This window comes from Sinohyriopsis cumingii, chromosome 14 (genome assembly GCF_028554795.1).
Source record: "Sinohyriopsis cumingii isolate HCF-2022 chromosome 14, ASM2855479v2, whole genome shotgun sequence".
NCBI classification, from domain to species: domain Eukaryota; kingdom Metazoa; phylum Mollusca; class Bivalvia; order Unionida; family Unionidae; genus Sinohyriopsis; species Sinohyriopsis cumingii.
The window spans coordinates 118,037,136-118,060,861 of NC_142974.1; the positions used below are offsets into that span (position 1 = coordinate 118,037,136).

Here is a 23,726-nt window from a genome sequence, read left to right on the forward strand (position 1 = left end):
AGATAAAGTTTCCAGTCATGCTACTTATATAGTCGATATGTGAGTTTTTAATATTTTCTTTAATTTCATGTTTAACTGCTCTCATTTTGTGTTTAATTTGCCACTTTATGTATCCTTTGTTGTAGCAGTAGTGTCATTTCTTGATGTGGTAGTTCGATTGGAAACCAGACAATTTTTTACACAAATGACATAATATATATTTATTGATGCTATAAATAGATTTTTTCTTTTTTTTTTTTCTTTTGCTCGGGATCCCAGATTAAGTATGTTATTTGCTACGCAGTAGGTCTTGTGAGATGGGTCATCAAAAAACATCCATCAGGTACTTATTTTTATTTAATCAAATACTGTTATTTACAATGTACTGAACAATGTTTAATGTAGAAAATGTAACAAACTGTCAGATTAAAAGTTCAGAGTTGCATTATTCAAATTTCTTGGCACTGATCGCTGTTTTGGACAAAAAAGGAGGAAATTATCAAGGTATCATTTACCAGTTTTGATCGGAATTTTCTTCAACTGCTTCAAATAGGGGACCAATGCTTTTGCTATTTTCTGTTTAATTTTTTTTTTCATTAAACTAATTTTGTAAGTACACAATATGATATTAGAACAAGTTAACAAGACATTCTGAGCTGCCTTCACTTAGTCCGATAAATCACCCCTCCCCCAATCGAAAATCAACATCATTATGGGTGAAGGGCTGATTTATCGGCCTACCCGTCATTATATCTGACCTCTTTTCCATCTGTTTAACACAGGCACTTGTGGAAACTAATGTGTACACTCGCCATATAACACATTAATTTCCACAGAATCAAGTGCCTGTGCTGTTTAAAGGTGGATCATATAATTTATGAAATCAGTCCCAAAGGAAACTTATGATACCGTTAGACTTGGATGGAAATGGTTATTGTCCTCTGAATGGTCAACAGTCAGTAGAAGCTGTTAATTCAAGAGTGCCTGTAATGAGTTTGAAAGGGAGGCAAATATTATCTTGTTATAGCTGAAAAGACTAATTTCACATATATGCGACTTAACACCTGCTTGGAAATTTAAAAAATTACAATTTTGAACTGCCTTGAAACCTATAGTGGCTATTATGTCATAACATCACAATGCACAGATTACATGTCGCAAACAACACTGCCAGCAGTGGTTGCAGACAATTAAAACCATAATTATTTTTTTTTCTTTTTTTTCATTAAAAAGTTTCAGGATTACTCATAAAAATGGAAATTTATATTTATTTCTTTGCTTGTTGAACTGCCAAGAACTTGCTAATCTGGGAAGTATCAGTACGTTTACCTCTGTAGTTATTCAGAAGGTTGAAGTTATTTAACTTACCTTCCATCAGAATGAGACATGTCTGTTCCAAATGCTTCTTTAATAAGCATTACACAGCACAATTTTAATCTATCACATTAAAAACATTTGTCATGTTTATAACCCTTGCATCTTATCATTTTTGGGATTTATTTAGTATCTCAGAGAAATACAAACTCGTATGTGAATTATCGTAACTTGCGTTGTTTTGTTATAACAGATATACTTTTTTCAAGTGATGATGTGTACTATTCTGTTGGCAACTTGACATCATTTGTTTGGTCTGGAACTTGAAGATTTTGATCCTAAACCTGCAGTGGAAAAAACTTTTGAAAAAAAATTAATATACAGTGTTGCTTAAAGATGAAATGAAAAGGTTAATGGAATTATTTCATTTGTTTCTTCTTTCAGTGTCTTAGAAATGGAATTAAGTTAATAAATAAATTAATATAGAAAAGAAAGTGTAATTTCTTGGTTAGTTCCTTTCAGCTTCACACAAAAGTAAAGAATGGCAAGGCAAATGCAGTGAGAATTGTTATAGTTGCAACATCACAATGACAATGGTTATCAATTGACTCAGTCTTTAATTTGTTTCTTATAATACAAAATTTTTTTACAGTGAAAGAGAATGACCAATTTGATGACATGTATACCAGTGACCCAACAATGTTATGAATTTTTAATGCCGGGGGAAAAGTATCAATCATGGGTCTGCCAGTTTTAGTGATAGGACTGCAACTTTTTTCAAGGAAAGTAGCCCTCAGCTTTTAAAAATCCTGTGGAAAACCCTGACTATGAATAGGTATGTGATGTGTGCAGGTATCGACTATATCTTTTACAAAATTCTAACATTGTTACTTTTTGAAGGGTTTATTTTTATGAAGTTTTAATTTAAATTTGCATAACTTTACTTTCAAAGGGCACCATGTATGCAGTATTGTGCTTACATGCTGTTACTTTCTAATTTCAGTCTGTCCTGAGAGACAAACTTGTTTTTTGGTGAACTCGATTTTGAAATTTTGGATAATGTACCACCTGAGATAGTCATGGACCTTTTGAGGTAATGCAGTCTATAATAGATTTCATCCATGTATTTTATGGATTTGATGTTTTTGTTTTTTTAAAAACCAGGTGAGTTTATGCGACTATTATCTAAAGTAGAAAAGCTTTAAGCAACTTTTTCTTCAGAACTGCTTATTGCAGTTGAACCAAACTCTATATAAAGCATCAATTTTCTTTGAAATTTCTACTAATGATGTTCATCTGAAAATTAATTATTGAGGGCTTTAGATTTTGTAAAACGGGTTCTGATTCATCATTAAGTATGTCTGCTGTACTTAAAAAGAAAAAGAAAACAACTTTTGAAATCTGCATAACAAAATTGTATAACAGAACTCAGCAAAACTTTAGAGAAAGTATCCTAGTATAAAAGGATTTCAGATTTGTACAAATGTCATCAGATATGGACACCATTACTATAAATAGAAAAATCTTCAAACGAATTCTCAACAACTGCTGAAAATGCATGTATCACTAAATTTGATACAAAGGAGCCTCAGGAAAACAAATGCCGCTAATCCACCATCAAACATCTATCTGGGGCACAGAAAATAAGGAAAGATTACTGAAATTTCAAAAAAAGAGCAGCTAGAGTTGTTCTTGATGCTGATTTAGATACACCATCAGCAAATCTTTTAAAACCCTAAAGTGGTTTCCATTTCAGAAGATAACTCCGTTTGAAAAGGGTTTACTAGTCTATAAATCCTTACATGGATTGGCTCCTGATTATCTTAAATGTAGCTTAAAATTTGTTATAAGAGTACATATGTATGAGCTAGGATCCATCTCAAATAAGTTATATTGGAATGTGTTAAAGGTCAAGGTCAAATAAAATGGAATAGATGGACAGCTCATGCCTTTTTCAGTTACTAGATCTCTCCAGTGTATTGTAATGTCAAGAAATGGTGTGTTCACCACACAAGGTTTTATTTAGATGATAAAAGCACAAAACAAATATAAATAGTCAACACAGTTTATTATATGACTTCCAGGCTTGTAAGTGTTTTCTCACAAAATTTAGTGTTCAAAATGATGAAACATAATATTTGCAAATATGCATAACAGAGGTTTGATAATAGGCCAATAAATCAGCCCTTCACTTGTGATGATATTGATTTTCAGGTGATGGGCTGATATCACCTATTCATTAAAAGCTGCAATTATCTGCATCCAAATTTGTCTGCACACATCGGTGTACATGTTATATATTTAATGTCTTCAAATATAGTGTTTTTTCTTATAAATATGAAAAGACTTTGAAAAGACAGTGTAAAAAACCCTCTCCACAAAATGTGACCAAATTTGAAGCACCAGTGGATGAACATTGGTTTCAGTTTGTACAAGTCATACCACTCAATTGTCAGATATAGCCACAATTACTAATAAGAGAAAAGCATTTTATCCATATTCTATCATTTTTATCTTGAAATGGAACTTTACCAACTTGGACAGGAAACATAATTTGGCCAGTTGTAATAAAACTTAGTTTAGAGTTCTTTAGGATATGGTCAGCCGGAATTATGTTAAGGGTGACTAACCTAGTAACTCTGGCTCCCCTAGCAACAATATGGATCATATGACAATGATACTCTTCCATAGCAACAGTATGGATCACATGACAATGATACTTCTCCAGTGTTTTATCTACAAATGGCTTCATGTAAATCATTTAACTCATCAAGGCAAAAAAGAGTAAAATCCAAACCCATGAGTCTTATTCAAGCCGATGATCAGTTTTCAGTAGTTTAAAAAAAATAATTATATTGTTTAAATACACAACAAAAATATTAGTTATATAATGTGACTAAAGCCAATAAGGCAATTCCCTTGCCAGAAGCATCTGGACATTCTGTTTATTAAAAATCTTGTTGATGACTTGTTGATGACTTCATGTCATCAGACATTATCTGAACATACATGACAGGGCATTTATTGTTGGCTGTGTCAGTGCTTTCATTTGCCATTGCTGTCACAAATGACGAATTTGTAGGTCACATATAAGACTATCCTCAAAAACATTTGATAGGCGCTCCAGTAAATCTCAGCAGGTAGTAGCAGAGTCATACTGATTGGCAGAATTCTTCAAAATGCCAGTGACATCAGTTTCTTCAACTGTTAAGTCGTGTATTAAATTAAGAAGAGATTTGTAATTTGAAAATGGGATGTCTTATACACTGAGCTGATGTACACACTTAAGTAGCACTTTCACTGCTAGGTCTTGATTGGAAGAATGTTTTTGTAAACCTGCATTCAAATCTGCCTGGTTTTGTGGACCTTCAATCAGCAGTTTGTGTTCTGGCAACCCAGAATGCCTTGCCACTGTACTATTCTGAAAGTTATTGTTTTTTGCTGGTTTTGGTCATGGAGTTCATTTTTTAACCCTCGTACATAAATGGCAAAACATAAAGACATCATCACTGTCACATTCTTCATGCGACTTCTTTTTGAAAAACATAGCCAGCTGTGTTTTCAACCATCGCTGCACCAATTACATTTTATCTTACCAGTAACCATTAACTTATCTTTGGATGGTGAAGGCTCCACTGGTTCAATAACAATACTATTATCATCAGTCGGTCATAAACGCGGTCCAAAAGATAATTTTGTTTGTTTCAGATCTATTTGAATTTTTTTGCCTTGGATGCTATTTTCAGTCGAATACCAACAGTATCTTGCAACAATGCAAGGCATACAAATGAGCTAATGGAAATTGTTGCATGGTAAAGGTGCGCATTAAATAATAGTTTCTCATGAGAATCACATTAAAATCACATGTTTATTTTCCGCCTTTCTCTTGGGAGGGCTGATTATACGATTCTAACATCCTGTTGCTGAAAATGATGTGACAGTGACAGGTCAGATAAGGTCAGCTCCAGGCTCCACACCGAGTTGTTTGTGATAACATTAGCATAAGAAACTGATGTGCATGTGTTTTCCCTGTTTGGGAGAGTTGTAATCTAACCATTAACTTAGTTAGACCAAACCTTAGTTTTGTGTTAATCAGCAACACATAATATTGGTGTGCATCAGTTTAAGTACCATCAACGAAATTTAGACCGAACCTTTGTTATTTGTTAATCAGCAAAACATCACATTGGGGTGCATCAATTTATGTTCCAGCAATGATTTTTGTGTCAAATCGGAAAAGTAGGTGTATTTGATGCATGACGCTTGGGTAGATTAAACAGTGCTCCTCTTCCATAGCAACAATATGGATCACATGACAATGGCACCTTAGTAACAATATTGATCACATGGATCACATGACAGTGATACTTTTTTTCCACCTGTGTTTTAACCAAACAGATTACAATTGTCCAGACATGGGTGTATTTTGAGTAACCTGCCTTTTCATTATTACATTGTCCTTTTTAAGATCAGTACATGTATATGGATTATCATGCTGATCATGGATACTTTTTACCTATGATGCCTTGCAAATGTATAATTAAGTCCATTCTGTATGTGATAGCACAGGTAAGTTTATCAACAGCATCCTTCATTTGTTCATACGAGATGTGTCTTCAAATACCACCTATTATTCGAAGAAAAAATAATGGTCCCTCAAGTCATGTGGTCTCTCATAACAAGTTATAATGCAATATATTCAACAAATCATGTCAGTATAGGTGGTGTCGCTTATAGTGCACACATAGGCATGGGACACTGTATCCCCCCTGTCTAGATCTGAGGGACAGTTGCACCATTTTAGAAGGAGAAATGAAAATAATAGTACACAGTGTACTAATAAATGCTATAAAAATAGTGCTTCAGTATGTTTCTGAACTGTACTATCATATTTTCTTTGAACACTTACATTATTGCCAAAAAAAGTTTTATCATGTGCTCCAGTAACTGGTGAAAACATCTGGTTAACCTGAAATGAGCTGCACTATGGAATTTTCCATTCAGGATCTTGCCTGCTCATGTAAATGCCTGTGTTTTCTGAATTACATTTCTCTCCAAACTAACAAGTCATTAATTTGCATGACAAATTGTGTATTAGCAAAAATTTAGGAACTGGTGTCTACCTCAAAATTAAAAAAAATCTTCTCTGCTATAGGGGTGACATTAACCTCAGTTGTATGTTACACTAACATCCATGAAAAGCACACAGCAGATTGGCTGACTGTCACAAACTGTTTTCATTTTCATATGTTATTACAGTAAAACCTGTCTTGAGGGACCGCTGCTGTGAGAAACCACCTGTCTTGAGAGATTAGGTTCTATATATATCTATATCTATATACACACACACACACACAAGGAAGGGGAATGGGGAATTTTTAGATACTACTGCAGAAGTAACAGTAATGTATTTTTTTTATTTTACAGCCCAGGAAGACAAATGATCTTAAAGACGTTCTTTTCTTTGCTGATCTTTGTCAAAGGTAGGTACAAGATACTGAAGCATCAAACAGGCAGTCCTTCTTCACACAAGTATGAAAACACAAATCCAAAATTTCATGATACATATTTCTCATTCAAACAGACAAAAATGCAGGAGTTTAAATGTTTTACTTGCTTCTAATAAATTCTTACGAAATGTACAAAAATATGTGATTTTGGATTTTTAACGTAGCTTTAACAATTTTTCAGTCATATTGCTACGATGTCTGCAGTGTGGCAGTTTATAGTGATGTCTAGCACTGGGGCATCATGCCGCAGACATGTAGCATGATGTCCCACCCAGTCACATTATCCTGACACCGGGCCGACCAGTCCTAACACTAACCTCTTAATGCTGAGCGCCAAGCGAGGCAGTTGTTAGTACCGTTTTGTAAGTCTTTGGTATGACTCGGCCAGGGATCAAACCCACGACCTTCCGCATCCGATTCGGACGCTCTAACCACTAGGCCACGGGAGCGGCGTACAAAAATAAAAGGTGATGATGTTAGTGACCTGAATTCAGAACTTTTTTTGTGGACCTTATAACACCAGCTGTAAGTAATTACAAAGCGAGACATGTCTGTTCTCCCTGTGCTAAGCATTTATTTTTCTGGACAAATGAGAGCAAAGTGGTTGTGTGAACTTCAGTTAAAATAAATGGAAAATTAACTTTTGTTAGCCCAAAAGAAAACGGGTATGTTTCCTACTGCACTGGTTTTAAAATTAGGGTAGGTAGATAGGTTTTTTTTACTAAAGATATAACATTATATATATATATATAGATTGATTAGTATATATCATGCACTGGCAAAACTGGCTCAGTTGGATGCACAAATGAATTTTGTGAATTTTTTTGGTCTTTAATGTTTTTTACTGGGGGTGGGTGGGTTGCTAGCGTCAGCAATGCAAAATGGCCAACCAGAAATGCAAATTTTTTTGGTCTTAGAAAGTATTGACTTTTAATGAACAAAGTCAGCAATATTCTCTCTAGAGCATCTGTTATGTTCAAGAAGGGACTGGTAGGCCTGAATCAGTAGTTACCTGGTAAGATGAATAATTGGAAAATTCACTCAACCACCAGAAACTTGTTTTTTGCACAGGTGATATGAGATGAACATGAATGAATTCAGTACTTATATTTCAATGGAGAGGGTGAGTGTGTAAAGGGATAGGCCATCTCTGCCAGTTTAACTGGGCCTTTTGAGACATGCTATCACTTTTACCAAATTATCTAAGTTTATATTAATTAGGAAGAGGCACTTTAAAAAGAAGTTAAGTTTGTTGGTAAAAGAGTCAAGTCTTTAGCCATATACATGTATATATATTTATTTCAAGTTGGAAGACAAAGTAGTCACATATATGATATACAATTTTCTTCTGTTCAGCTCAGGTTGTTAGAGATGTGACCAGAAAGGTACGAGTCCAATCTTTTTGGGTCAGCACAGTTTGCCTGTTTAGATTGTCCCTTGGCAAGACACTTTACACCAATTACCTCGGCCCAGAATAACCTTCATGTGTTGATGTGCCATAAAACAGACATCAAAATCTGTTTCGTTATTATATATGTGTTTTTTTCCCACCAGTTATATTTTATTTATCAAAATTTAGCACGCATAATATGCATAATTTTTTAAAATTTCTTTCATTTTATTATAGGCTTTTTGGATACAGCAGGTGAAGTTTTTTGTGCACAAGAATTTGAAGAGAAAATATTGAAATGGCCTGAAAAGCCAACAAATTCAACCCATTATGTGATGTCGAGAGTTTGGTACAAAGATGAGAAAGATCGTGTAGCATCATGGCACTGGGAGAAAGGTTTTGAAGAAGGTCCTGGTTATGAAGGTCGGCTGATGCAAGTGGGAGATGGTAACGTCCAAATCAAGAGAGCAAATCGATCTGACAGTGGGAATTATAAGCAGATTTCTAGATTCAGAGGTGTGAGCGACACATCCGAGGCTTCAGTTAACCTTCAGGTTATAGGTACTTATATTTTTTTAATTTATTTCTTGGTTAATAATGTGCCATATAATAGGCTTAACTTTCTTTACAATCCACAGTACTGATCTGGACTTATTTGCAGTCAAACCTGTTCAAACGGTCACCTGTTACTGAAAATAAGGCATCTTCTGACCTGAATAACCCTCCCAGCACATCGATAAATTCCATTATTAAGGAAATACAGTGACCATGTAACAGCATGTGGCTGCCTCCCATGGAGGATATGTACCGTTCATCCCATATCGTGTTGCTGCCTCCCGTTGTGGAGGATATGCACCACTAATGATATCACCACATGTGCTGCCTGCCTTGGAGCAGACCTGCCAACTCTTACAATTATTCCATAAGTCTTACGAAAATTACCCTTAAAATACGGACTTACGACATACTAGCAAAAACTATGGAAAAATGATCGTTGCCAAAAAATCTGGATAATAGGTTCATCTGTGTTTTATTTGGATCTGGGTTTCATCTTAGAATTAGTGAAATTAGTCAGGGAACCAAACTAACTTTACTAGATGCTTTAAGCTGCACTTGTTTGTTCATGCGAAGCGCCTGCATGATCAAACTATTGATTGTAGAATTTTTTTAAATAGTGTCCAGAAAACAATGCATGTTAAAGGGAAGATAAGGTTCTTGAAAAGAGTTAATAATCAAGACAGAAGAATAAAAAGGAGTATTCAGATTCTTGTGAATAAACGCTGGAAAGGACACAGTTACGTTTATTGGACATCACATGCCAATTTGAGTATGTCTTGTGGTGGGAGATATGATTGCCATTGTCATGTGAAATGGAAAAAAATTTCCAAGAATTATGTCAAGTTGAGAGATAGCAACAAGCCATTGAGTTGCATAGGGTTTGGAACTAGAGTTTTTGCAACTGTACTAGTGGTAAATAAAGTCTACACATACTGTACAAACTTTTCAGTTGAACGTAATATTTATTGTCAATGTGTCAAACTTTTTAATTACATTTTCCAGCTTTACAATAGCAGTTATTGATATTTTGTTACACCTTACTGAAAACTGGTCAATCTTATGGAAAAAAGTCAACTGCCTTACTGAAATGGACTCGTCAGGCTTGGTAGATCTGTTGGAGGAATTATTTTGTGACAATGCAATATGGAAAAAAGTAGTTGATGAGACCAACAGTTTCATCTGCCAGGAGCTTAGAGCCTCGTCTGAATAGACGAAGCAGATGCCCGTTAGATGTTCTTACGATGAAGACCTTTATAGTTTATGTATTTCCATGGAAATAATTAGACTCCCATCAAGATATAACTATTGCCGATAAATTAAGTACATGTTTGTCACAGCTTATAATAAAATCGTGTCGTGACAGATTTGATCTTATTTGAAGATATTTACATCTACATGACAATAAAGAATCCAAAGGGGGGAAGGGGCAGGGCAGCACAGTAAAATAAAGAAAATAAGATGTTACAATGCACTGTTCCAAAATGATTATTTAGACCAGAGATTTTCATTTCTGGTAATAATTAGTTAATGTTTTCTTGCGTTACTTGAGCATGTGATAAAATATTTAAAGCAATAATGTAAGTGAACATGGAAAACATGATAGTACAGTGCAGACGTCAAAGTCTAAAGGTGGCAGAACTGTCCAAGTAAATAAGATTATTATTTTTTTAGCACAGATAATGCATTATGTACTACAGTTATCCATCTAGCACCAAAATGTAAGATTGGCTTGGGGACTACTTGGAGAATGATGGGAGACCACAACAAGAGTAGTCTCTGATGGCATAAATAGTAGGGTATTCAACTAGAGACAGGAAAGTATAAGTTCCTGTGTCTTGGCTACTAAGCCTAATGTATAAAAAACGATGACTTTTTTCATTCAAAGTATTTTATTGTAACACCAAAAAATATCAGTTTTCAGTTATTGAAATATTGTGACTGTTCACTAATGATCATGTTTACTTTAAATAGATGCACCAGCTAGTAAATGTAAGCCTCTGATTTCCCATGAAGGATCAAACCTGAAAGCATACCTACCATCAGATGATGTGTGTTCTGCTTCACAGTTAAGACTAGAATGGAAATATACCAACAAGACTGTCACCACTCAGGCAAGTTTTCAAGAGAGAGTTTAGTTATTTTTATCGGTATACATACTTTGGTCTTTTTGGATATCATACAACTTATTCTACCTATGTCATTTCCTTTCTCTATCAAACTCAGAATAGGGCATCTTAAAAAAAAGATAAAGAAAAGAAAAATGTTAGAATTTAAAGCGGGTTAGATTGTTAGGTCACATGTTCCTTCTGATTAAAATGAGATTACATCTGATTCTTCTACCATTTTTGCCAGAAACAAAATGTTTTAGTATTTGAGGTCTTTTGAAAAGATTTTAAAGGTATTCATATATTCAGATTAATGAACGACGTATCACAAAATAAAATTATGGATCACTCAGATCGTGTCATAATGGTGAAAAGCATGCAAAATGGCGTTCTTTTTTGTTTTGTATGCAGCAGTGGCCAGGATTAGATATATATTTTCTACAATTCTGTTATTCTAAAGAATTTTTATCAGCATGTTTATATTTGTACTGAGATTTAATCAGTTTACAGAATGTTTATTTATATTCACTGAAATTCATTGATCATGATGCCAAGCTTGATTGATGTGATACCTGTTAAAATTGGGACTGAAACATGCGCCAGATTTAAGGAAAAGTTATGTAACCAAAGTGGCAGACATCACTCTGCTTCAAGTATTTGAATTTGCCAGTACTGACAGCAGTCTGAAAGCATGTCTAACATGCCCAACCCCCCACATTCTTTCACAGGCATTTTAGAAATTCAAATATACAATAAAAACACCTTTTCTGTGTGTGCAAACTTTGCATATCTATTTAGTATATGCACACAAATTGTACTCCATTAGAAAAATTGCCATAAAAGTTGCAATTGCATGTCATTTCAATTGACCAATCAGAATACAGTATTTCATTTGGTTTTGTTGCATCATAATTGCAATGCCAGTAGCTGGTAAAGGAAAGTAATATTTCCATTGGTCAGAATGTTACCACGTGATCAAAATTAATGGCGTTTATTTCTGTATGAACTGTAAGGAGAACTACTTTTCTTAGAATACCCACTTCTATAAATAGAGTCACATGTACAGCATAAGATAAACACTGCCAGTGAAAACAGACACAAAGTAATCATTAATGGAAAAGAATATTCTTACAATTAAAGTAATACTTGTGACAGCCTAAAAATGTTACAAATCTGTTATATACTAGCAATATACTAGTAAATTCAAATTATGGAAAGCAGATATGCATGAATGATTTTTCCCGAAGATCTAAATATTTCAAATGTTAAAAATTAGATACTACCAAACTGAAAAACATGAATTTCAGAATGGTACAAAGAGAAATATATAGAGGATGATCTGAAGTCAGCTGAGTCTGCACATTTGTCCCAAATGTTAGCCATATTTTATGCCGAAGCAGCCCCCAAGGTCACCGCACCAAGAGGATGCTCCCTGAAGCCCAAGCTGAGGAATACAATAAAAACACTTCAAAAAATGTCCAGGCTACTATTAATCGCTACATTCAGGTTGAATTGTGGTCATCCAATCAATATTGTTACAGACCCTGAGTTTAAGAAAGCAAATGACATGTTAAATGAAAAATTAAAGTTGAACACAAAGAATGGCTTATTAAGATCAACTCAACACAAACCCATTATTCCTCCATCAGACATGTATGCAATCAATCAGTACCTGATGCAAGATAATCCTATCACACTCAGATACAGGATTTGGTTATACCTCTCCATCCACTATGTTACTTGTGGACTAGAATTCCACAGTCAATTAACACCCACCAGTCTTGAATTCAGGCTTGATGAAACAGGGGCTGAATATGTCATTCTGACCCATCAAACTATGCAAAACAATCATCAGGAAAATTAAATGCTAAGGAGGAAAATTCTGACAAGAGAATGTATGCAACTGGTGGTCAAAACTGCCCAGTCAGGTCAGTAAAATACTACCTCACATGCATTAATCCAAATGCTGAATCACTGTTTTGTTACACTGATAAAAATGCTTTTGAAAATCCCCAATTGTGTCAAATATGGTACACCACAAGATGTGTTGGACAGAGGCAGTTTAGCTGTTTTATGCCTGACATATGCAAAAATGCCCATATATCGGCAAGATATACTGCTCACTCTCTTTGTGCCACAGTTTTGAATACAATGACAGATGCCAACCTTCCTGCTAGGCACATTGTGTCTCTGTCTGACCACTCCAATGAACTATCATTGAAACCATACACAATGCCCAGAACTCAACATTAACAACAAATGAGCAACATTCTTTCCAATGTATGTTCAAATGTAGCATTGTCTGCTCAAGACTCTTCAGCAGTGCTATCTCATGCAACTGTAAATGTTCAAATGACCCTACAAACTCAAGTGGTACTACTCAAGAAAATGTTCAAATGACCCCTACAAACTCGAGCAGTACTACTCAAGAAAATGTTAAAATGACCCCTACAAACCCAAGCGGTACAAATCAAGTAAATGTTACTGAATCTGCTCAAAATCACTTAGGGTGTTATTTGCTGTGTGAGTTGGCAACTGACAGTTTATACCATGATAAACTCAGAAAAAAAAAAACGTTAAACTCTTACATGGCTAGCGTAACAATGGCTGTACAGAACAGCTTCTTTGATTTTTCATTTTCTCCACACACTGTAGTAGAGGGTAGAGAGTGCATGATGATTAGAAAAATTCCCTCCACACATCTTCCTGCACATGTTGAAAGAGTTACCATGGCTTCTTATAGAGAATAGCTGAGTCTGCACACCATGCTTTGGTCCAGAGTCACATCCAGCTTTTACAGCAGAGTGGATGTGGTATTGATAAAGTGGATATCATTTATTGTATATGACCCATATGCTTCATTGAGAGAGAGAGGGAGAGATGACAAATGTTTTTATTAATTTTTCAAAATAAAATTTTACATACATGTAGCATCAATGTTATCAGCTAAATATCAAATGAAAATACAGAGTCTCAAATCATTGAATTCATTTTGGGAGAGAGGGAGGTGAAGTGCTTACAAGTGCTGAAGACATAAATCTGTATTTGAATGACGTGCAATTTTTCCCTACCAAATACACATTGCCATATATTTGATTAGAAAGTTTTATGCGCAGTCACTATTTAAAAACAAAAGTGTGATCAAATTGATAAAACATGGTTCTCTTATTAAGCATATCTGTATGAAACAAAGACATTGAAGTCCCATTGCTCGTGAAAACATTATTAGCTACATACACCTCTCATTCAATAACTCGCGCAAAACGGGGTCCACAAACATAGACTGCACTGTAAGCAAGGTGCAAGTTACTGAGGGACCTCCAAAAATTGGAAAAAAAATTGCTTTGACATTGAGAAAACCGTGCCGGGGGAGGGGGGGCAGCTTTAGGCAACTGGTCTGTTTATTGACTGAATCCTCATTTTACATTCACATTGATAATTTTTGATAATGCGCTTTTTCTAATGAAGTTGTTCTTATTCTGTTTAAATAACATTTATTTTCAAAATGTCCAACATGAAAGATCGTTCCACCTGGTTTCAGCAACCATCACGTAAATGCAAAAAGATTTTTGTATTACATCACTGCTTTTTGATTTCTTAATGTGTCTGGTTCCCGTAATGGTGTTTAATATTATCCTGCAAAATTGGGTGTCCCAAGAGCAGGGAACTAGACTAACTGTTGATACACTGCCAAACAAGATTCATTTTTTTCAAAAATAAGTGACATTTATTTCATGTGACAATCATCTGCATCAAAACTCAATTTTTGTATTGTTCAATTAGTACAATATTGATGTCATAATTTTATTGGAAGTAATAATGAAACTTCTTATCATACCTGAGGATATTTCTAAGTGCCAGTTCAAGAATTCTTTGAAAATCAAGCTCTTTTTTTTACGAAGTATTCATTTCGCTTGGCTGCCTTGTTATCTTTGATCACACTTATGAAAGAGTCAGTTAATTTAAGGTAGTTAATGTAACATACACAATAACATTTATAAGTGTTCAATTGATCAAATGAAGTGAGTTCACCCAACATATAACCAGGGCCGCTAAATTTTAAGTTTGTTGGATTTTTGTTCCTTTTAACTTATCAAAACACGATCAGCACTTAATTAGGTTCTCAGAGAAACGCTCGCGGACATACCTGTTACGGTAAATTGATGCATTTTAGTTTAATTTCAAGAGAACACATTGCATTTGATAGATCTAGAACACAAATTTCAGTTGATAAAAAAAATTAGCAAGTGACATTTTCATTGATCAAAATTTCCTTACATATCGTTAATTGAGGTGTACTAGGAATGTTGTTTGAAAAGAAAATGTACAAAATTGTATGACCTATTTTTAAATTTGATATTTCATAGTGTTGATTAAAATTTCCAGGTCCTGTCTGCCGTTTTCGATGATAAAACGAGCGATATATCAGTGTTTCCGTTACCAATTTTGATCGCGATTTTCTTAAAGATCAACAAATAGGGATACATTTTTGGGGTATTTTCTGGTTTAAAAAATGGGATCCACCCCTTACCCCACGTTATAAGCGGGTTTTCGAGTTATTAGGGCACGAATTATCAAGGGAGAGGTGTATATATTACTATAATTACACTGATACCTTTTTAAAAAAAATAAACTTGATTCTTAACAGAGAGCATAGGTTGATGTTTTGATCAGGCAGTCACTGAGAAATATGTTTCATACAAACAATTTTCACCTAAAAGTGAATGTCATTATTTGGAATTAACCATGATGGCAAAATTAAACCATAGGAATAACAGGAGAGAACAAAAACTAAAAAATGAAAAGATTAAACTTGTGGCCTGAAGTATTGTGTGCGCATTGTCTCTATGTCACAAAAAAATTTGGGAAACAAAGTTAAACAAAAGAGTAACCGAGAGATGGAGAGAAAAAGTAGAGGATGAAATAATTAAAGTCTGGGTCTAAAGGAATGGGTGCGCATTGTCTCAGCATAAAAAAAAATAATATCAAAAACCTTTTCATTATGAGCTAAAATTTAACTGAAAATACCATTTACTGAATCCTCAAATTTCTTAGAGATGTACACATAATTGCTGAAGGATAACTACATGACTGTGCTTATTTTCACTAAAACTTGAACATTTTTATGTAAAATAATCCAGGGTATTGAACTGGAATTTGTTTTTCTTTTTCATTTGCAGAATGAAAAAGTTAGTATGATTAGACTATGTATGCTTTGGTTTGGGGTTGTATGGCACCACAATACAAGAATTCAAGGTAGGGTTGAAATGGTGGTTTAAACCCTCATCTTCCCCCCTCACAGTACCCACCATTACCACCCTTTGAAATTGCTGACAATTTCATGTGCTGAGTCAATTAAAGTTTAGTTCACCTACTGTGGTTTGTCCCTGCACAAGGTATTTCACATATTTCTTTGAATAAGAAACATAAACAATTTCAGTTTTAATATCAACAGTGATCCACATTACAGTAGCTTTTAGAGCTGTACATCTTTCCTGTAGCCCAGTTCAGTATGTGCATCTTGAAATTACATCCCTTTATGTGCTCTCTGTCACCAGAGACAATTAAAGTATAAATCATCACTTCATTGGAGCAGTTCTAAACAATATCTAGTTTACCAAGTTCAAGCAGAAAAAAAGTCATTACTGCTTGTTTGTTCAAATTTCCATGACAGTAGTTTCTGACTTTAAATACGAAAATAAAAGAATTTCAGAAAGATGATGTATTTTGGTAGTGAAATGAAAGGCACATTTTATATTGCAGAAAGTTCACCATTCTAAGAAGTATTTAAATTATAGAACACTTAAAAATAATTTTATGGACTCAACATTAAATAAACATAAAGCAAAAGAGCAATGTATCCTCACCCAAACACAGTTGTAGTAGATAATTTAATTAAGACTGAAACTAAAAGAGATTTTTTTTGATTTTCTGTTCAGTTATTGAATTACAGTGATTCAACATTTGTATGTTATTTGTCATGCATAAGATTAACTCTATTTATCAGAGAAGCCCAGGACTCATTTTTACTTCACAGAAAATCATGGCACTTGACTTGAAACATGTAAAATACAGAAGTCATTCATGTCTGGCTGGTAATTCCATACAAAATAGCACCATTGAAACATTTTGCAGATAATGAGCAAATATGTGTACATTATTGCCCAAAAAAGAATATTTGAATTGCATATTTTTATCTCATATCTGAATAACAAATATTAAATCGTTGCTTTGACTTGAGAAACAAAAGGCACTCTGCTGTAAAGGAACTTCTTGCAGGTTAGCCAATGTTAAATTCAGGATCCTTTGAAACTATGCCCCCAAGATGGTAAATGACATAGTCTACTCATTGTAGTATGAAATGCAAATAAATTGCATTTATAGCAACTAAATTACAGATTACTGGAGTAGATGACTTGAAAGAATATATAGTTTGATATCATCAGATAGTTGTGTATTCATATAATGAGTTTTGTGGCCTTGAAATTGTAAAGTTTGCCACACAAACGCTTGTTTGCTATTGCCAGAGTGTTGTCATCTTGTAGAAAGTTGTCATAATTAATATATAATGTAGGTTACAGTAAAAAAAATGTAGCTTCATTTGCATGAGAATAGAAATTTAGAGACAGTTTTCATGAGGAGATAGTAACAAATTCTCTCAGAATAATATGCATTTCTTGGATTTGATAATATTTTGGGGCCTTTAATGGCATGTATAAAACAGTTATCATACAAATTATCATATCATTATCATCCTGAGACCTCAAAGAAAAATGCATCAAAGCACATTTGTGCTTTTTTGAGCATGTGCCTGAAATGCTTAACATTGGTCATGTCTGGATTAAGAATATTTAATATGGAGAGATTTCTGTGTGATTTTATTACAGCGAGGTTCATGAAAGGTCACATAGCTGTGCCAATTCTTGTTTAATTACCTTAAGTCAATAAATTGTTATAAACTAATATTGCTACCATTATTTTGTATGTATTTGTATGTACTTGTACTTTCCAATTTTCTCCATCATAAAATTAAAGAAATGAATACAAGAACTCACATTCACTTGCCATGTAGCACACTTATGGCCAATACCCTATAGCATGCTTTACCTATGCAACACACTTAAGGTCAACACACTATAGTATACTTTATAGTATAGTTAATACCCAATAGTATACTTATAGTCAATACCCTATAGTATATACTATATAGTACAGTCAATACCATATAGTATACTTTACCTGTGCAACACAATTACAGACAATACCCTAGTATACTTTATAGTATAGTCAATACCCTGTAGTATAATTTACCTATGCAACACGTTTCCTTTGTTCCAGAGAAAACAAAAAAGCCAAGAGATTTTGCTTTAGTCTTCTTTTTTTTTTACTATGCCTCATTCTTCCTAATTACATTTTAGCCATAGGCCCATTATATTCAGTTTACCAGTATTTTATTTGACATGAGTAATATGCACAATATTCTCATTTATGTCAATATACATGATGGCTGCTTGACCTAGATAGGCAGGTAATTATGTGAATTATTACCTCATTTATGTCAATATACATGATGGCTGCTTGACCTAGATAGGCAGGTAATTATGTGAATTATTACCTTCTTTAAATGAGAAAAGATGCAGTGATAACTTTAGTTAAGCCTTTTTAATTAATTTAATTTTAAGTTTTCTTTCAACGCTATTTTAGAATGGTACAACTATCTTAGATCTTGGAACAGATTCTGGAGAAAAAGAATTTATGGTTTGTGCAGTGGGAGAAGCAGCAAAGTGTTTCCAGGGAAATATTTCTGACCTTTGCACAAACTATACAGGTATGTATTGATACAAAGCAATAAGCTGCAGCATGCTTAAATTTTGATCCTTTAACAAACTCCATTAATTTCTGTAGAAGAAAAGAAAATTGCATAAGAAAAAATTATATAGAATAAGAAGGGATTGTTCTGTAGATTGCTACACACATACACACATGTATGCATGCACACACACACACACATACATACATACACACATACATACACAAGTACATACATACATTCACACATACATACACACACACACACATACATACATACATACACACATACATACATACATACATTTGCAAATGTGGCAATTGTTAGATAAGACATAGCTCATGCTTGATGTCTGTCTCTGTATCTGATGTAAGCATTATGCTTTATTGATGACAATTAACTGTGATGCTATGTTCAGTATTTAATCATATGTATTTTAGTACCACAGCTTGAACAGAGTGGCGACAGAGCGACACCAAATCCTGCATCTATTGCTGTACCAGTTACAGTTACAGTATTTCTTCTTGCCATAGCTGGTGTGCTGATTTTATTGAAACATAATGGAGTTATCTGCAATAGATCTTGTGAGTACTGCACTCATACACACCTACCTACCTGCCCAAATATCCACACTACTTGAACATCAAATTCAATCCATCCTTCCTTCAGTCAATCCACATATACATACATGATGTTATTTTAAGGCAAGAGTATGAACTTGTATGCATTTTCTAACAGTATTTGGCTCATTTCGTATGTTTTAGGCTCTACTGGTCATAAACGAAAAGAACAAATGTGATGGTCTGTTGTCCTTAGTTATTGCTACTCTGCCTAAACTACTTGGAGGATTGCTCTTAAAGTTTATGTTGATATTCATCTGAAGTTATAGGTGAAATTGGTGATGCTTGGACATTCAAGACCTATTACAATGTCTAGATGATTCTAAATGAAAATGTCATGCTGATGTGACACTACATGACTGTCATGGTGACTACTCCTCCTCAGTGAGCTGTCTTGTGTACACAACAATTTTACTGGATGACTTATTATGATGTCTACATGGTCTTTTATGAAAATGGTGCTGATCCAAAAGCTAAAATGGCAATACCACTCCCATCTGGATGACTTATTATGATGTCTACTTGGTCTTTTATGGAAATGGTGCTGATCCAAAAGCTAAAATGGCAATACCACTACCATCTTGAAAATTGTTAATGCTATCGATTAACATTTGTCAATCTAACTACATGACAAGTTTTTCATATAATTTTTCAAAGTTTTATTCCATTTTGAATAGCATAAATTTTCTTTTAAATCATGTTTTTCTCTGAAAAGTTTCAGAAAAAAATGCACTTTAAATTAATCTTTAAATCATATTTTACATTTTGTTTTATAAGTTACTTTCTTTGCCATTTTATCATTGGCAGTATTCATTTTACCTCCTATATGTAAGTGTATGATAAGAGATAGGATTTTACAGAAGGTGAAAAATAAAAATCTGTCTAGAATATCAAATGTTATTACACCTTTATTAAATTTACTTGTTTGAGAGATCCTTGCTAAGAAGTCGACAGTGATTTTTATTTGGCTAAGTATTTGTATTCCATAATAAATTATAATATAAAACTATGTTGTTGGGTTTTTTTTGGAATGCAGTAAAATTTCATGTTATGAAAACATGCAGCATCAGTGTATGGGTGAAATTTGTGAGAAGTGAAGTTTTCAAAAGTTTTCAAAATGTCCAGTTAGCTTGAAAGAATCTTAGGTTTCATTATTGTCAGTATCCAGAATACTAGTTGTCATCCATGCAGTTCATTCCATGTTGTCGAGGTCATCATCCCTGCTGCCTAAAAATGTAAATTTCACCAACAAAACTGTTTATATTTTCATCAACATTGGCATCCACATCACTGCCGTTGCTCGCTACTTCAGTGCTGTTTGCCATGCTGATCTCTGCTTGGTAAAACTTGTGTTCAAAATCGAAATTTTGAAATAATGAGTTATTTTCAACTCCATTTGTTTCCAAGAAGTAAAGATAATGATTTAAATGTAACATTTCCACACAAAATTAGATATTTTCAACTGATTCCAAAGTTAAGCACATCACTGCTATCATTTTTTCATTGGTGCTGATCACCATTTGTATCTCCATTTGTTAAAGCTCTAACTTTTGCCATTTTATAGGTTATTTCAAACTCATTTTGTCACTAACTTTTCTGTACCTCCTACCTTTATTTCCTTCTTATAAAAAAGATTGAACATAAAATGATGACATATCTAACATAAAATAATGACATTTAACATAAAATAATGAAATATTTAAGGGTTAAAGGCACATTTCTGTAAAGTGGTATATAACATAGGACTGGAAAAGGTAAAGTAAAGTGGAATCGTATTCAGTCATTTATAGACTTTTAATGATGTCTCTATCGTCTTGAATGAAAATAGCGTACCTCAGAAATCCAGCATGATCACCATGGCAGCCATTTTGTTGCTACTACTGCATGGATGATTATATCGTCTTTTGATTTTCATTGAAAGACTTCTTATGATGTATATTTTGTTAATGTTTTTTACCCTTTACCACATGTAGGCATTTTTGGATGCCTCTGCAGCATTCCATTGGAAGCACTTTTCAGTGCCTAAGCCCAATTTACATAGAGATGCACTTTCGATGCTTGTACACCATCTGCGTAAAAGTGCATTTGAACACCAGTAGTAAACATCAGCCATTTTGAGGTAGTTTTTCTAGCACCAACTTTTGGGAAAGCCCCATTTTTAAACTACAGGCATTTAGATAAATAACCATCACATCTGATCAAGACATGCTATTTAAGATATAGTCATAATCTGCTATTTAATGTATCTGAGTTGAATTCTCCAGTAGAAAGACTGAAGTTAGTGGATATTGTTCAGCACTTTCTACTTCAGATACAGTTCTCAGTCACATTATGTTAGAAATATTAGCATGCTATCTCAGGAATCCAGCCCTGCTAACATATTAAAAACATCTTTTATGTCTATCTCATATAGACAAAGGACAATAGCTCTTGCCCATTACCTCCCTTTGCCAGTGCCAGGTGTCGCTAGTTTTTGGCTCTGCAGCTGTGCTGGTAACATTGTATAATTTAACCTCCGACAATCCAAGCCATTTTTATGTTCAAATTGAACCATCCAATGTTCCCTTCGGATCTATCATGTGGATTAATGCTGCTGCAGGTTCTGTTACATTATTTTCACAATTTCTGCCAAATTTTAGTGATTTTGTCACCTTTAATGACTTTATTTATTCAAGACTACATTATACCATACTATTGTTGACCTCATTATGAGTTCATCTATGATGATGGTATCTTACCTGTATGACATCCTCCAGAAATATATGCTAGGTTCTATTCTCCATCAAGGTAGAAACAATCTTCTCTCACTTTTTAATCATCTAGATTTTCTAGTGAAATGGAAAACGCCTGACCCACTTAGCCATCAAGTGCTCTTGATCTAATAGTCATTAACACACTTGAGGTATGATCATTCCTGTATCAGGGTGTAATCCAGGTTGACTGACCATGCTGGAGAAGCGCTAAGTGGAAATAATGGTATTTACCAACACTGGTACTACAGTTATGGTGCCCACCAATTGCCAGACTTCACTACTGTTAGTAGCATGTGAGAGCCAGTTGAGCAGCCCCTACAAATCAACCTTACAGGAATTAAGGCTGTCTTCATTGCCTTTAACTCCTGGAAAGAAGATAGAGTCTCAAGCAAAATGGTCCTCACTGTGTCTAACAACTCTTTCATGGTGACCTATCTCTTGAAACAGGGGCACCAAATCATCCAACCTGTGTGTACTGATATGGCAGTTTTTATGTTGTTGTACTGTGACAGTCTCCATCTCAACATACAAGTCAGGCACATTCCCGGCAGACCCAGTGTGCTCTTTGGGGGCATTCAGTTATCTATGTTTTGACAACATGTTGGAATTACAAGTTTCTCAATTTTGTCTCTCCAAACCCAGACCCAGAAGCTTTTGCTGCGGATGTAGTGTCAGTCAGTTGGGAGGGCATGTGGACATTTGCCTGCACTCCCACGGTCCTAATGCGAAAAATAATCCAGAAGTTATGGGGTCAGAAATGCACGATGATTCTGATAGCCCTTCTCATATTGGACAAGTTCTGGGTCACCAGTCTGCTTGATTTAGCAAGAAATCTGCCCAGGAAGACTCTGGTCAACCCAAATCTTCTCAAGTAACTATGGTTACGGGTGTTCCTTCCTTACCCAGACCATATTCTGCTCGCTTGACTCTTATCATGGTAGCCTTGCGAGATAATCAATTTAAATCTTTGATTGTGGAGAGAATTTCAAGAGCAAGAAGGCCCTTCACCCTGAAGACTACAAGGGAAAGTGGCATCTTTTCAGGTCCAGCACAGATACTGTCAAAAGAAGATGCATATAACTTAGATTCAGATTTTGCCTATTTTTGTTTCTTTGAAGATCAACAAGAGCTATGTAAGATAAGGCAATTTGTCGGAAATTTTGTAAATTAATATTTAAACATTGATGTACAAGTGAGGAAGAACTAAAACAAGAAACAAAGAGAAGAGAAGTGCATTGTGCAATGAACTTGATATATAATGCATAATTTAATACATTTGGATTGAAGATACCATTCCATGCATGATATACTTTTACATAGTATTAGATGATATTTTCATCATGCAGATTAGATGTTTATAGTTTAACATTAACTATAGATTTTTCAGTCAGAAAGTTGACAAACTCATGGGGCATACATTCGTGGCATTTAAAAATCATAATATACTAGAAATGGCAGATCTATAGTGGTTTATCACCATAATGTTTTATGCAATTCTTTAAATTTGTAGAATTTTTGTTCTATAGCTTGTATTGGACTGAAATATTACTAAACTCTGATAGACATACACATGCACAATGTCAAACTAACAAATTGTAACAATAATATTTTTGTCTGTATAAAAGAATAATGAAATAAAATTATCCGATTTATTAAACATAACAGAAAAAAATAATAAAAATATGTT

The 23,726-nt window shown here is 34.2% G+C and overlaps 1 protein-coding gene across 1 annotated transcript; it reads left to right on the top strand.

Moving 5' to 3' along the window:
• The first annotated feature begins 244 nt into the window (after positions 1-244).
• Positions 245-22,914, top strand: LOC149784693 (uncharacterized). The gene is made up of 8 exons (XM_089933036.1): positions 245-322; positions 2,297-2,386; positions 6,721-6,776; positions 8,431-8,754; positions 10,723-10,862; positions 18,561-18,684; positions 19,107-19,250; positions 22,682-22,914. Exons 2-8 carry the CDS (start codon positions 2,373-2,375, stop codon positions 22,912-22,914), a joined length of 1,035 nt encoding a protein of 344 aa, XP_089789162.1. The 5' UTR covers positions 245-322; positions 2,297-2,372.
• Positions 22,915-23,726: the final 812 nt, after the last annotated feature.